Below are 15,707 nucleotides of genomic sequence, written 5' to 3'. Positions count from 1 at the left end.
AGGCCCTTTGGCCCGTCCGAACTATTTTTCTGCCTAGACCTGCACCTGGACATAGCCCTGCATAACCCTCCCACCCATGTTCCTGTCCAAATCTTCTTAAATGTTAACATGCATTCACTTCAGCTGGCAGCTCATTCCACACTCCCAGCACTCTGTGTGTGGAGAAGTTCCCCCTAAACTTTTCCCCTTTAACCCTTAACCCATGTCCTCAAGTTCCTGTCTCACTGACCCTCAGTGGTAAAGCCTGCTTGTATTTACTCCATCTGTACTCCTTATTGTATTCCTCTATCAAATCCACCTCATTCTCCAATGCTCCAAGGAATAAAGTCCCAGCAATATCCTTGTAATTCTTGTCTGCTCTCTTTCAATCTTATTGATGTAACATAAATCCAAGAAAACATCTTGTACTGTTTTATTGAATACCAGAACATAAATAAACATTGTAAAATCTCGCAGTTTTCAGTAAAGTTTGACACAGCAATAAGAATATAACAACAGAAACTACTAGAGAACCTACTAAAAGCTGGAACCTGCTGGAGTTTCTACAAGGGTGGGAACTATGGCATGAATGTAAGAGTGGAGTATCCTTCCAATCCAGCAGAGATCCTAAAATGGTCGTTCGCGAACTGTTCTGTGTGAACCAAGGAATGCACTTCTGCTGCCAAGAATGTCCCTTTTGCCTTTGTCATCTCCTGCACTGTTTTCTTCAAAGTGCCATGGCTCTGATTCTGATGTGGGGGACATCCTGCAGGCCATGGGCTGAGCTTTCTAACACAGCTGGATCGAGGTTATGCCCGACGGGGTCAGAATATCTGCGAGGCAGATTCCCCACCAAGTTAAGTGTGAGGAAGACTGCAGATCTGGCATCTAGTTCACTCAAGTTAGCTAACACAATCAAAGCAGATGGAGACTATAAACTGGGAACCCAGGTTGCGGTGAAAGGACCGTATCCATGCCAGAGAGAAAGGAGTGTTGCTTAAATAGATTGGGTGGTGTCTAGTTGGGGTTGAACCTGGATGGAAAACCTTGTAACAATAAGAAATGAGAAGAGTGATTGGGATCCACAGAATAGTCTAAAGAGTAGAACCTGCCACAGAGAGGTGAGACTGTCCAGATTGAATGGGCAAAGTACCATCCCGCATTAGGGCAGGATCACAGGAAGTCATTGTGGGGCTGGGAATAGAAGTTGGTGGGTTAATGTCATCCATGCGATGAAGGTGAAGGGTAGACCTCGCCACTCCACCCTGAGGCACTGGTGACAGGCAAAGGGAGAGAGTTAAAGAGGAAAGGCAGAATCGGGTCAGAAGCAGGCAGAGAGGGAGAATGAGGAAGTGAGACAGGATGAGAGCAGGTGAAAATAAAATTGAGAATGAGAAAGTGAGAAAGATGGAGGCAGAAAGAATGACGTTGAGAACAACTCGAGAGAGAGAGATGCCTTTGCCTGCCACCAGCTGTTTATTGTCCTAATGAGGCCGTGTCAAACACCTCACCAGGCTAACATGAAGAAGATTGATTCTCCAGGTATAAAATAAAAACTGAGAACAATGGAAAAATACTCTGCATCAACAGGGCAAGTACAAGTCACAGGCTTGGATTGAAACTTGTTACACAGTAGAAGCTCTGTACCTGACTTCTAAAATCACCAACACACCGTGAGTCTTTTCCCGATCGGGACATCCTTACCACTGGGACAAGTGGGAGTGAACACGGCAGAGGGACTGACGTGGAATAGAGCAGGAACCGAGGATTGGTGAAGCGTGCCCTAGCTCGCACTGTATAATCCCATGAAACAGCCCACAATGACTGAGAATGGGGTCCAGGAAAATAGCAGGAGGCAGATGCAGTGTGGGCAAAGAGAGGAAATACATCTTCAAACAACACCAGCTTCTGAGAGCTCCCCTCACCCCATGACCCTCTCCTACTATTTCATATCCACCTTCCCTGGACATTGAGTGAGGGGAAAAGGACGACAGTGTCTTGAGTTGGGGGATGAGTGGGGTAGGTTTGTGTAGGACATAGACACCAGCATGGACCAGTGGCCAGTTTTTATGCTGTAAGTACTGAGGAGACATGAAGTAAACATTGCGGGTGATGAGGAGAATGAAGCTGATTTGGTTGCACCTTTCATCTGGAGCCTCCCGCTTTGTGGGAACCAGGAGCCTTGTGTGTGTGTGGGATATAGGAAGCAGCAGCAAGATCCTGAGGACATTCAGAAGGGCAGAGACCTCGTGCCCCTCAGCTCGATTCTGACAGAGAGCCGCGGCGTGCCAGGTCGCAGTGGCTGTTGCTCAGTCCCCGAGATTCAGTCAGGCTACTGGAAGGGCGCTGGGGACAAAGAGAAGAAGGGTGAATGTCCATGCAATTCTTCAGGGCGCACGACTGGCGTAGCGGTTAGCGCAACGCCTTTACAGCGCCAGTGATCGGGACCAGGGTTCAAATCCCGTGCTGTCTGTGAGAAGTTTGTACCTTCTCCCCATGTCCGCATGGGTTTTCTCTGGGGGCTCCGGTTTCCGCCCACCATTCCAAGGGTTGGAGGTTAATTGGGTGTAAGTTAGGCAGCATGGACTTGTGGGCTGAATGGCCTGTCTACATTTAAATTAAATTTTAAAATTTAAAATTTAATGACCTTCGACTGGTGAGTCGAGACAGAGGGAGAACTCCATCCCATGGCAGAATCCAGGCTGTCCCACCCCTTCCCCATCAAGTTAAAAAAAAATCTCTCTGGTGTAATTTAGAGATGCAGCTCAGTAACAGGCCTCTTCAACCCTGTGTCCAATTAACCTTCGAACTCTGTATGCCTTTGGAATATGGGAGGAAACCAGAGCACCAGGAGGAACCCATGCAGAGAGAATGTACAAACTCCTTATAGATTGCGGCGGGTTTGAACCCAAGTTGCTGGCGCTGTGATAGTGTGCCACTAACCGCTGTGATAACTCTGCTGACCCGTCATCCCCTCCTCATCTTTTATCATAATATATATAACAATTACAGCACGGAAACAGGCCATCTCGGCCCTTCTAGTCCGCACTGAACTAAGTCCTCTCCTCTAGTCCCACCTACCTGCATGCTGCCCATAACCCTCCATTCTCCTCCCATCCATATACCTATCCAATTTTGGCCCTTCTAGTCCGCACTGAACTAAGTCCTCTCCTCTAGTCCCACCTACCTGCATGCTGCCCATAACCCTCCATTCTCCTCCCATCCATATACCTATCCAATTTTGGCCCTTCTAGTCCGCACTGAACTAAGTCCTCTCCTCTAATCCCACCTATCTGCATGCTGCCCATAACCCTCCATTCTCCTCCCATCCATATACCTATCCAATTTTGGCCCTTCTAGTCCGCACTGAACTAAGTCCTCTCCTCTAGTCCCACCTACCTGCATGCTGCCCATAACCCTCCATTCTCCTCCCATCCATATACCTATCCAATTTTGGCCCTTCTAGTCCGCACTGAACTAAGTCCTCTCCTCTAGTCCCACCTACCTGCATGCTGCCCATAACCCTCCATTCTCCTCCCATCCATATACCTATCCAATTTTGGCCCTTCTAGTCCGCACTGAACTAAGTCCTCTCCTCTAGTCCCACCTACCTGCATGCTGCCCATAACCCTCCATTCTCCTCCCATCCATATACCTATCCAATTTTTCCTTAAATGACAAAATTGACCCTGCCCCCACTACTTCTCCCAGAAGCTCATTCCACACCCTCTGAGTGAAGAGGTTCCTCCTCAGGTTATATCTAAACTTTTGCCCCTTAATTCATGACCTCTTGTTTTAATCTCTCCTACTCTCAATGGAAAAAGTCTCTCCACATCAACACTATCTATTCCCCCTCATAATATTAAATATCTTTATCAAATCCCCTCTCAACCTTCTATGCTCCAAAAAAATAAAGACCTAATCTGCTCAATCTTTCTTTAAAATCTAGATGCTGAAACCCAGGTAACATTTTTGTAAATCTTCTCTGCACTTTCTCTACCTTGTTGATCTCCTTCCTATAATTCATTGTCGTTTATCTCAGTAATTATTATTATTTCCAGTTTCAGCATTTACAAGGTTAGCTGACAACACAGAGTAAAAGCTATGGCTTCCCGTGACTAAAGTATATAAATGACCAATTCTTAATTTCTTTTGATAACCACGTGGTTGTTTTCTCAGCGGGGATTATTCAGTCGAGTTCCATTTCCAGATCTGTTTTAAAACAGCTCCTGTAGCTGCGCACTTCCTCATGGCGAACCAGCCCCACTTAAGACACTGTGTGACATCGGGTCAAGTGAAAAGGAAACATCAACAATTCAATGTTTTTGGGCAATGTGCAAAAGTTCACACAAAAGGTAACACTGATTCCACGTATCACCTCCCAGCCTCTATCATAAGGCACTGGTGAGACGTAACTTGGAATATTGTGAGTAGTTTTGGGCTCCTCGTTTAAGAAAGGATGCGTCGATGTTGGAGAGGATTCAGAGGAGGTTCACAGGGGTGATTCCAGGACTTGAAAGGGTTATCGTATCAGGAGTGTTTTGACAGCTCTTGGCCTGTACTCGTTGGGATTTAGGAGAATGGGCGGGGGGGGGATCTCAATGAAACATTTTGAATGGTGAAAGGCATGGACAGGTTGGATGTAGAAAGGTTGTTTCCCACAGTGGGAGAGTCTTAGGACAAGAGGGCACAACTTCAGGATTAACGACAGCTTAGAATAGAGATGTAATTTCTTCATCCAGATCATAGTGAACCTGTGGAATTTGTTGCCACAGGCGGTTGTGGAGGTGAGAACATGAGGTGTATTTAAAACAGAGATTGATAAGTTCTTGCTTAGCCAGGGCATCAAAGGATATGTGGCTGAGTGGGAAATGGATCTGATCATCACTGAATGGTGGGGCAGACTCGATGGGCTGAATAGCCTTTTCCGCTCCAACGTCTTGAAGTCTGATAATCCCTTCCCTCAATGGTAATCTTTCCTCTTCCCTCTCAGTCACGACACAGGGCTTTGACCCAAAATATTGAGTTACACTTTTTGCCTGCAGAGAATCTGCCTGACCCACTGGCGTTTCTTTTTTGATAGAGAGGAAGAGTTTACCTGAAAGGTGTCTCTGTTAATCCTGTTGCCCACATTCAGAACATTCAGAGAATTTGCTCGCTTCATCCTGACAGGAAAAAGAGACAGAACTTTCAATGTGTGGCATGGGGTACCAGGTACAAAGTTCTGCCCTGTGGTCTCAGTGTTCTGAAATGATACCTTCTACCATCGCAGGAGCTGCAGTCCTGCATGACTCTGGTCTGCAATCCTTCTGATTCCTTCTTGCCTATGCATGGTCCTTCTATTTCCTGCTTATTCACGAAGCTATCTTCCCATGAAGGGCTGTGGACATGGAGCCAAGTCGACTATCAATTGAATTCAGAACTGTGGAGGGGGATGGAAGGTCTGCCTTCAATTTAAATACATTTTGCTGGCCTGTTGCTGGGACAGGGAAAACGGCGACGGCTCATTAGGAAGGACATTTTATTGTGAATGATTGGGATGTTTTGCTGGGATTTAAAGGGGGCTGTCTCCCTCCTGACAGCTACTGCCATTTTCAAGACCCCTGGCACGGCATGGTTTTGATACTGAGAAAGGCTCAGTGTCCATCATGTAAAAACACAGAGGAACTCAGCAGGTCTCGCAGCGTTCATCGGAGGTAAAGATATATTACTGACCTTTCGGGACTGAGCCCTTCCTCAAGACATGAGCAAAAAACAGGCAGGCGCCTGAATTAGAAAGCTGAGGAGGTAAAGAAAGGCAGGGGGAGAGTACAGATCGCCAGAAGCAAGGAGCTAATTGGAGATGGACAGAAGGTCAGGAGAGAGGAGAGGTGAGAAATGATCGATGGGGGGTGGAATTAAGCTCCGTGAGTGCAGGAATAAAACACACGTCTGCAGGGGTCTGAAGAACACTGGGGCACTCAGAGGGTCACGCAGTGGACTTCATGTAGCAAAGATAAATACATAACTGAGGTTCTGGGCTTGAGCCCCTTCCTCAAAGTGTGGAAAAATGTTGACAGGCACCCAAATGAAAGGTATGGGGGGAAGAAGCATGATCCCAAAGGCAGGAGGTGGTGGGTGGAGAAGGGAGGGTGGGCACAGCAGCAAGCAGGGGGAGGAGGGATGGCTCTGTGAATAGAGAGGGAAGGGGGATGGAGAGCTGAGGGAAAGAAGGCAGCGGCCAACCATATCAGTTCTTGCTCGCAATTTCTCCGTCTCCACCGCACCCGTTCCCAAGATGAGGTCTTCCAGTCCAGATCATCTGAAATGTCTGCCTTCTTCCACAAACATGGCTTCTTCTCCTCCAGTACCATCAACTCAGCCTTCACCCAAATCTCCTCCAAATTCCACTTATCTGCCTGGCTCCTTCTGTCCCTAAATGCAACAAACATAGGATTCCCATTGGTCTTACCTACCACCCACCAGCCACGTTATCCACTGGAATTTCCGGCACTTACAACAGGTTCTCACTACTAGACAAATCTTCCCCTCTCCTCCTCTCTCTGCTTTCTGTAGGGACCACTCTCCCTCCATGACTCCCTTGTGCACTCATCTCTCCCTTCCAATCACCCTTCCCCTCACTGGCACCTTCCCCTGTGGCTGCAGGGGATGTCACCCTTGCGCCCACACTTTCTCCCTCACCACGGACTGGGGCCTTTCAAGTAAAGCAGGATTGATTTACTGCATCTGGTGCTCCCTTCGTGGCCTTCTCTACATCAGACAGACTGGGCACAGACTGGGAGATTGCTTCGCTGAGCACCTTCGCTCCGTCAACATCAGCGACAGGGACTTCCCAGTGGCCAACCATTTCAGTTCTGTGTCACACTCCCACACTCACATGGCCTCATGTTCTATCCAACAAAACCACTGTAAATGGACAGAAATCCACCATTTTCCGACTGGGCATTCTCTAGCTGGATGGCATTTATGTCGACTTCTCTGGTGTCTACTAACCTGCTTCCCTTCCCTTGTCTTATTTCCCTCAGCTCTCCACCGCCTTCCCTCACTATTCATCTAGCCATCCCTCCTCCCCCCACCTTGTTCCTTCGCTCTCCATCCTTTCTGCACCTATTACCTTTGAGACTGTGCTCCTCCCTCTACCCCTCCCCCCTACCTTTTTACTCAGACGCTTGCCAACATTTTTCCTTGATGAATGGCTCCAGCCCAAAACGTCAGTTATGTATTTTTATCTCTGCTGTATAAAAGATAGTGTCTGACCAGCATTGTGTTTTTATCTGTGAAAGCAGAGCTGCAGGAAAGGAGACAGAGGAGGAAGGGGAAAGAGAGAAGGACAGCTGGAGGAAGCAAAGGGATAGATGGGGTGGGGTGGGGGATATATTAATGTCATCCGGTTGGAAGGTGCCCAGAAGGAAGATGAGTTGTTGACCTCCAATTTGCACGTGGTCTCAGTCTGGCAGTGCATGAGATCATGGATAGGCATGTCAGCAATGGAATTGAAATGGGTGGCCAGTGGAAGATCCCCACTATTTGATGGACAGAGCTGAGGTGGAGAGGGAGGAGGTGTGGTTGCAAGTGGAGCATCTTCTGCAGTCACAGAGGTACCAAGGGGGTGATTGGTGGGAAGGGAGGAGTGGACAAGGGAGTCATGGAGGGAGCAGCTCCTTCGAAAAGTGGAGAGAGGTGAAGGGAAAATGTGTCTGGAGGTGGGATCACGTAGTAGGTGGCAGAAATGGAAGAGAATGATATGTTGGATGCAGAGGCTGATGGGGAGGTAGATGAGGACAAGGGGTAACCTGTCCTTGTTGGCCGTGGGGGCAGAGGGGACCAGGGCAGATATGCGGGTAGTGGAGGATATGCAGGTGGACCACCAAGTTGAGGTTGTGGAGGGAAAGCCACATTTATTGAATGATCTGGCACGGAAGACCTCATTCTGGGAATGAGGAAGACCTCACGGAAGACCTCATGGAAGACCTCATTATTGAATGATCTGGCACGGAAGATCTCATTATTGAATGATCTGGCATGGAAGACCTCATTCTGGGAATGAGGAAGACCTCACGGAAGACTTCACGGAAGACCTCATTGAATGATCTGGCACAGAAGACATTCTGGGAATGAGGAAGACCTCAAGGAAGATCTCATTCTGGGAATGAGGAAGACCTCATTCTGGGAATGAGGAAGACCTCATGGAAGACCTCACTCTGGGAACAGATTCAACAGAGACAGAGTCACTGAGAAAAAGAAATGGATGTGAAGTGGTGTCGTTGAGGTAGTTGTGGGACTGGGAGGGTTTGTAGAAGATGCCGGTTGTGTGTTTTTCTCCCGAGTTGGAGATTGAGAGATTGCGAAAGGGGTGAGTGCCTGCAAGTGAATCTGAGGTCAGGGTGGAAGTGGGCAGGAAAGTGGATAAAGTCGTGGATGTATGAGGCAGCATCAAAGTCGTTGTTGATGTGTGAAGGAAGAGTTGAGGGGCCTTGCCTGTGTAAGTTTATTGTATGGATTGCTCCACATAGCCAACAAAAAGGCAGGCATAGCTGGGGCCCACGTGGGTACCATGGCTACTACCATGTTGATTTAGAGAAATCATCGTTCAAAACGTACTGAGGGTGTAGGTTAATGGGATGTAAATTGGGCACCACGGACTCGTGGGCCGAAATGGCCACCCTATTATCGTGCTGGATGTCTAAATTTAAATTTAAAAATGGGATAAGGCCCCAAATCATCCACAGTCCTTCCAAGTGAAGCACTTGTGATTCTGCAGGGGTCATCTACTGCATCCAGTGCTCCCGTTGTGGTCTCCTCTACATAGGAGTGACTGGGTGCAGACTGGGTGATGACTTCATTGAATACTTCAGCTCTGTCTGTCACATAGCGTGGATCTCCCACTGTCCACCCATTTCATTTCAGTGCCCCATTCCTTTGCTGACATGTCTGTCCATGCTCTCAAGCGCTGCCAGATGGAGACCACCCACAAAATGGAGGAACAACACCTCATCTTCTGCCTGGGCTCCTTCTAAACATTGACCCCCGATTTCTGTTAGTACCTCCAACCCCATTTATCCTCTTTCTCTCTTTCCTCTTCTTCCACTGTCTCTGTATCCACAGCACCAAACTCCTCCCTCCCCAATCACTTCTCACCTTTCCTCCCTGGCCTCATCTCCATATTCAATTAACACCTTGATGAAGGGCTGAAGTCCAAAACATTGGTTCTGTATCTTTATCGTTTGCTGCATAAAGGACACTGCTGACCTGCTGAGTTTCTCCAGGCTTGAGTTCGACTTCCATCAACGTGTCTGCAGACTCTTCTGATTTACTCCACACCTTTTATCTGTTGGTCTCCACTCCTCCTCCTGGCTTTCTGTATCTCCCCCCAGCTTTTTAATTCAGACATCTGCCTGGTTCTGCTCATACCTTGAAGAAGGGCTCAGACCTGAAACATCAGTAATATATCTTTATCTCCTATGGACACTGTGAGACCGGCTGAGTTCCTCCAGCAGTTCTGTGTGCTTCTATTACCATCACAATGTCTGTATCAGACTTTTGTGTTTCACTCTCTGTCCATCATGCTTGGCAGGGTTGGGACAGTATGGATTAGATACACTGCAAAGCTCATGTCACATTGCCCTGTCACATACTCCCAGGGCAGAGAGACCATCTACAACATAGTTCCTTTTATCATACACTCCCAGAGCTGGGACAGCCTGGGTTAGATACACAACAAGTGGTTATCAGCCATGTATACTGAGAGGTACTGGGATGTCCTAAAGGGAGTGAGAAAGGCTTTGCATTGTTAGTAAAACACACACAGAATTGCTGGAGCCAGTCTCACAGAGTCCATAGGAGGTAAAGATATATAACCGATGATTCGGACCTGAGCCCTTCAAGTTATAAACAAAAAGCAGACAGGCATCTGAATTAAAGATTGGGGAGAGAAAGGGGGAAGATAGGCAGGGGGAAGAGTCCAGACCAACAGACAAAAGTGTTCATTGGATATGATAAGAGGAAAAGTGAGAATTGATTTTGGCTCCGTGAAAGAAGACGGAGGGAAAAGCGGAGAGAGAGAATTAGAGGAAATGGGGGAGACAGTTACCCTAGCATTTCTGTGCATTTTTACTACAATCACAGCATGTTTCTTTGCATTTGTTAGGATGGGAATCACTTGTTTTTTGATGAAATAATCTGACCATTTGAGAGATCTCTGTGTAGGACCCTGTTTTCAGACAACTGGCACAGGAGAGGAGTTAAGATCAAGGGCAGATCAGCCACAGGGGCCAAATGCTCTACTCCTGTTCCTTCTCTCTTGCGTTCTTCACTGGAGAATTGAGGACAGGGTATGAGGTATCAGCACGTGGCCAGATGAGCCGACAACAACGAACTTAAATCTATTCATGTCCCCCAAGTTAAGATGGTCTGTAGATGTAGAGAGGGGCGGGGAGAAGAATGAGTCGTTATCAGGGTGAATGATGAAGGGATGATGGGTGGTTCTGGGGCATTAATGGCTCGTTGGGGGGGGGGGTTGGGGAGTGGGTGGGGTCGGTGGCCAGCAATGAGGCAGCACAGAGATCTGAGGATCCTCGTAAAAACACGACGCTGGAGAAACTCAGCAGGTCCAGCAGTGTCCTTTATATAGCAAAGGTAAAAATACATCACTGACGTTTCGGGCTTGAGCCCGAAAAATGTTGGCAAGCGTCCAAGAAAAAGAGTAAGGGGGGGGAGGTGTGGTCGCAAAGGCAGGAGGTGATTGGTGGAGAAGGGAGGGAGGAGACAGCAGAGATCAAGGGGAGGAGGAATGGCTAGGGAAAGGGAGGGAGGAGTATAATAAATTGTGATTTAAAATGGAAGGCTGTCATTTGGATTGTAAATGAGGTTTGTGTGGAAAATGAGGATTTGTTGGAAAATTGTTGGTGTCAACAAGGGAAATAGCAGAGGATGGTTTCAATCCATTGACCTGTGGGTACGGGCCCAGTACGCCACCTCTGCACCACCCTGCTACCCATTATAGCAAAGGAGAGTTCTCCTTTGCTCTCAAATCTCGTGAGGTTCCTTGGCCTGGAGATATGGGAGCTGCAGCCATAGGGTGCAAGGGCCAAAGGGATGAGGGCAAGAGGGGTCTCCGCAAGTCACCCGGTGCCAGATGGATCCGTACCCTGGCACTTTCGGCCTGGTGTCCTGCGCTGCCACACCTTTCAGCTTTTGGACAAGCTTCTCCCTGCTCCTCCGGATCGAGTCACGCAGTTTGGTGAAGGAGCCACTGCGCTTCAATCTCCCGAGAGTGTCCTGCAACCGATGACAGAAAGGTACATGTTCAAGGAGAGCACCGGAGTGCACTGCGTTAAACAATGTGGCCTCAAGTAAAGCAAGGGTTAATTATTGGGGTTACTGCAGCCCTTCAAGGGAAGAAAGAGCAACTTTGGCTGTAAACACATGAATAGATTCTAGCTTTTAAGTCGCTCTTGGTTGCGACAAGCTTTTGATTAATAAATTAAAAATCATAACTTGAATTAGATGCATGCTATTGAAGGTTAATTCACTGCTTATAACATGGTTTGTTCCAAGAAATAACCATGAATAGATTTATACATCCTTAGTGAGAGGTGATTAGCTGCTTGGTTACAAAACGCAGTGTCTCAGTTCATTATGCTTTATCCTCACTCAGTCAACTGGCAGGACTCATCAATATCCATACAAAACAGGCACAATATTTGACACCAGCCTTTCCCCACACCACATCACAACAATAGATTGTCAGGCGCAGAGCAGAGAGTGAACAGAGATGCATGTGACACAGTCTTCATTTGATGGGGAGTGTTAGTATCAGGAAGGTCTCTGCAACGAAGAGACTGAAAAAGAGAGATGAGACTGGGTTAATGCAACTGGAGAAAAATGGAGAAATCAGAGTTAAAATATCTGTTCTGTGAATCCTTGTGGTCAAACGGCCAGCTCAGGTGGAGTTCAGGTTAAATACAGAGGCCTTGACATTATATCACCACTCTTCCCCACAACCCTGCAATAAGTTAAGCGAAGTTGGGCAATGATTTTTCCCACCGGTTAACCAGGGAGATCAGATTGCATTTAGCCTTCCAGCAGAGACCAGATGACAGTAAAGTTTCCCTGCAATACACAAACGTGTTGGTGAAATTCAACAAGGTCACTCAGTGTCCCAAGGAAGGAAAGCATAGCCAACATTTCTGGATTGAGTCCTTCATCAGGCCCAAAATGTTGGTTACCCTTTTGTTCTTCAGCATGTTTGTGTATTACACTCAACTCCAGTGTCTTGTTAGGTCTGCTTTGTTCATGAATGAGTGAGACAAACACCAGGCTGAGTCGAAATCAGGGTTCTTTGTTCTTTATTACCGGATTGTAACACTTGCGACTAAACATGTTAGTCGGAGAATGCATTCTCCCGTTATCAGCAAAATGGTGATTTTTTATACCCTTGGATATGTGCTTAGAACATCATCATATCATTACTTGTCCAATGACTAAAACTGTTGCTATCCTTTCCCTGCTAGCTTCCTGCCTCTCAATCCATCAATGTCTCTCTTATCTTGTAAGTACAAGGATGCATTTACATCTTGTTACAGCCCTGTACATTCCCATCTCATGATGTTTTACCTAACAGGAGTACAAGGACACCTCCCCTTCTTGTTACTGCCCTGTACAGGGTAACTCCCTACACATTCCCATCTCATGATGTTTTACCTTACAGTCTGCAGACTTTCCTGTTTTACTTGAGTAAGGCTTCCCTATCCATTCACATCAAATGCTATCAAGGAGCACAGACAGAATGACCCTTTCGATGAAAGCCTCCAAACACAAGGGTAGGTATGGAGTAAAACTGTTTTGTATTTCAATCCCTTGCATCAGTACCCTATTTTCCACTTCCAATATTTATCAATATGAGGCTAAGCATTTAGTACTGAATTAGGAACAGTTTTGGATCATGGAGCCAAGCCAACAGGAACTGATGAAGAAGCCTTGACCTATCCAACGAATAGGTTATGGATATTGAACCAGCCTATTCATATATAGGCTCCCATTGTTTCTTGCCATCCTCAGATCACCTGATCCATAATTGTGAACCATTTGGTTTTCTGCTGTGTCCAAAGTAAATGTTGCCTCCCCCCACCCACCCCCCACTCGCCCCAAGAGGCAGACTACAGGCACAGATAACTCTTACCCAAGGGGAATCAAATCGGTATCCCTTCTGCCTCACTCTCTAACCTGCAGCAAGTAACCTCATTGTATAGAGAAAGTTAAACAATGCAGTAAGTTTAATTGTAGACATCCAGCACGTAACAGGCCCTTTTGACCCACGGTCCTGTGCCGCCCAATTACATCCAATTGACATGCAAATCCCTTACGTTTTGATGGGTGGGAGGAAACCGGAGTGCCTAGGGGAAACCCACGCAGACACAGGTAGAACATACAAACTCCTGACAGACAAGGTTTGAATCCATGGTCGCTGGCCTAATAACACTGCTCTGACCGCTACGCCAATCGTGTGTGCAATCACTGTATGTATCCACATTTACATTCCAACCCCTTTACACAGCATTTTCTGTGCTTATTCAGCTCTCTCTCAATCTCCGACTGTGCTCTTGTTGGTAGCTTGTTTTCTCGTTTTCTTTTTATTTGGCCTTTTACCCTAGATATACGGTAGCATAATGGTCAAGTTATTGGACCAGCAGTCAGCGTTCTGGTTAAACGATCAAGAGATTGGAATTTAAATTTAATTTCAGCTGTTATGGATATTTAAAGTATTAAATGAATAACAAAAGCGTGTCTCAGAAAAAGCTCAGCACAAAACTATAAAAACCCATTAGGTTGACTAGTGTTGTTCCCAGGGATCTTATCCATAACTCCGGATGGAACACAGTTGACTGTTTGGTGCCCCCTCATTTCAGGGGCAATTGGGGGTGGATTATGAATGCTGGCACAGAAGATGAAGTTCACAGTCCACGTTTGGGCAAAGACCGAGGTCGGTAAATGTGGGCCGCAAGGGGATCAATGTGAATGGGGAGAGGGAATGTAGTTGGGGCTAGAGGGATTGAATGACAGAACAGGCCCCAGTGACTGTGAGATGTCTCCTCCTCCTTCCTGTCCACTTTGGCACAGGAAGATTCCAACGCCTCATCAGCTTTCTACGTCTGCCCATGCTCACAGTTTTCCTGTACCTCTGATCTCAAATTGCATTCTGCTCTCCAATCCTGATTCCTCAGCCAATGGCTGAGGGCATCTTCAAAGAGTTTGGTTTGCTGTCTGCTCTATATTCATATCCCCACAAACCTTCATCCCAAATTAAACCTGTATGTGGGATATCCAACACACCAAACTCAAGAGGAATAAACATACTGTTCTCTCATGCAGTTTTACAGCTCGGAAACAGGCTCTTTGGCCCAACTCATCCCTGCTGATCCAGTCCCATTTTCCCATGTTTGGCTGACATCTGTCCAAACCTTTCCCAGCCACATACCTGCCAAGATATCTTTTCAATGCTGTTATTGTACCTGGCTCTACAACTTCACCTGACAGCTTGTCCCATGCACCCCACTCACTTAAAGTCCACCCTTAGATCCCCTTTAAATCAACCCCCCCCACCTTTAATGTGTGCATCTAGTGTAGAGTTTCATACCCTTGTAAAAAAGATCATGGTTATTCCCATCTCTCTCCCTCCTATGACGAAGATCTAGATTTCACTTCTTCCTCTCATATCTTATTTTCCTTTGATTTACACTGAAACTTCGGCTACTCTCTTTGCTTCTACTTTCTTCCCAAACATCAGGGATAATGTGGAGACAATTAGTTTTGGATCTATCACATTGCTCTCAGTCCTGTTCTCCTCATCTGTACTCCACCACCATTCCCCAATCCCTGTGCATGTCAAAGCCCCAGGTCTGTTTATTCCTGTACCGCAGTGTTTTAGTGAAGTGGTTCATAGAAGATGTACTTACCCCATTCCACTCCACTCCCATACTCACTTCCTCATAACCGTCTGGACCATTTGCAAATATAACAGCACCAGCGTCCATGTAGATGCAGGGGTAGGGCCACCTACAGGAGGTAGGGTTGAGGGAGGGCTCTGCTGCCTACAGAGAGATGCAGACAGATCAGTAAATGGACTGAATGGACTCCCAGAGCATTTGCCAAGATCAGAATCAGAATTTATCATCGTGAACAAATCACAACATTTGTGGTTTTGTGGCAGCGTCACAGGGCAAACATTTATATAAACCACCTTACAAAATAAATAAAAAATTCTGCAAGAAAAAGTCAAAGCATTGTCTGTGATTCATTGTTCAATCAGGAATCTGATGGCGGAGGGGAAGAAGCCATCCTTGTGCCGCTGAGTGTTTGACCTCAGGCTCCTGGACCTCCTTCCCAATGGTAGCAGAGTGAAGAGAGCATGGCCTGGGTGGTAGGGGTCCTTAAGGATAGAGACTGCTTTATTAAGACATCCCTCATGTAGACGTCCTTGATGGAGTGACGTCTGGTGCTCATGATGTTGTAGGTCGAGTTAACAACCCTCTGGAGTTTATTCTTGCCCTGAGAGTTGGTGCAACCAGCCAGAATGCTCTCCACGGTCCACCTGTAAATGTTTTCTTCAGTTACAGACCAAATCTCCTCACAAAGTATAGCCACAATGATTAATTAGACCAGCTGAGTTCCTCCAACATATTGTATCTCCTCAAACTGCTCAAGATGCTGTTAGAGTTGGCACAGACCTG

The 15,707-nt window shown here is 46.8% G+C and overlaps 1 protein-coding gene across 6 annotated transcripts in view; it reads right to left on the bottom strand.

Annotated features, from left to right (window-relative positions):
* Positions 1-399: 399 nt before the first annotated feature.
* klc3 (kinesin light chain 3) overlaps positions 400-15,707 on the bottom strand; it is a 107,400-nt gene continuing 92,092 nt past the window's right edge. For 5 of the 6 annotated variants that reach the window (XM_069909419.1, XM_069909418.1, XM_069909421.1 and 2 more), the window contains 4 exons: positions 14,934-15,068; positions 11,126-11,256; positions 5,078-5,144; positions 400-2,325 (listed from right to left, as the gene is read on the bottom strand). In XM_069909419.1, the coding sequence (XP_069765520.1) occupies positions 2,236-2,325; positions 5,078-5,144; positions 11,126-11,256; positions 14,934-15,068 (423 nt within the window). In that variant the 3' untranslated portion in view covers positions 400-2,235. The remainder of the gene's footprint in view (positions 2,326-5,077; positions 5,145-11,125; positions 11,257-14,933; positions 15,069-15,707) is intronic. The other variant, XM_069909423.1, reaches the window with a different exon arrangement.

This window comes from Narcine bancroftii, chromosome 13 (genome assembly GCF_036971445.1).
Source record: "Narcine bancroftii isolate sNarBan1 chromosome 13, sNarBan1.hap1, whole genome shotgun sequence".
Taxonomy (NCBI): Eukaryota; Metazoa; Chordata; class Chondrichthyes; order Torpediniformes; family Narcinidae; genus Narcine; species Narcine bancroftii.
Note: the sequence above shows the minus strand (reverse complement) of the source record. Positions and strands in the feature narration are given on the sequence as shown.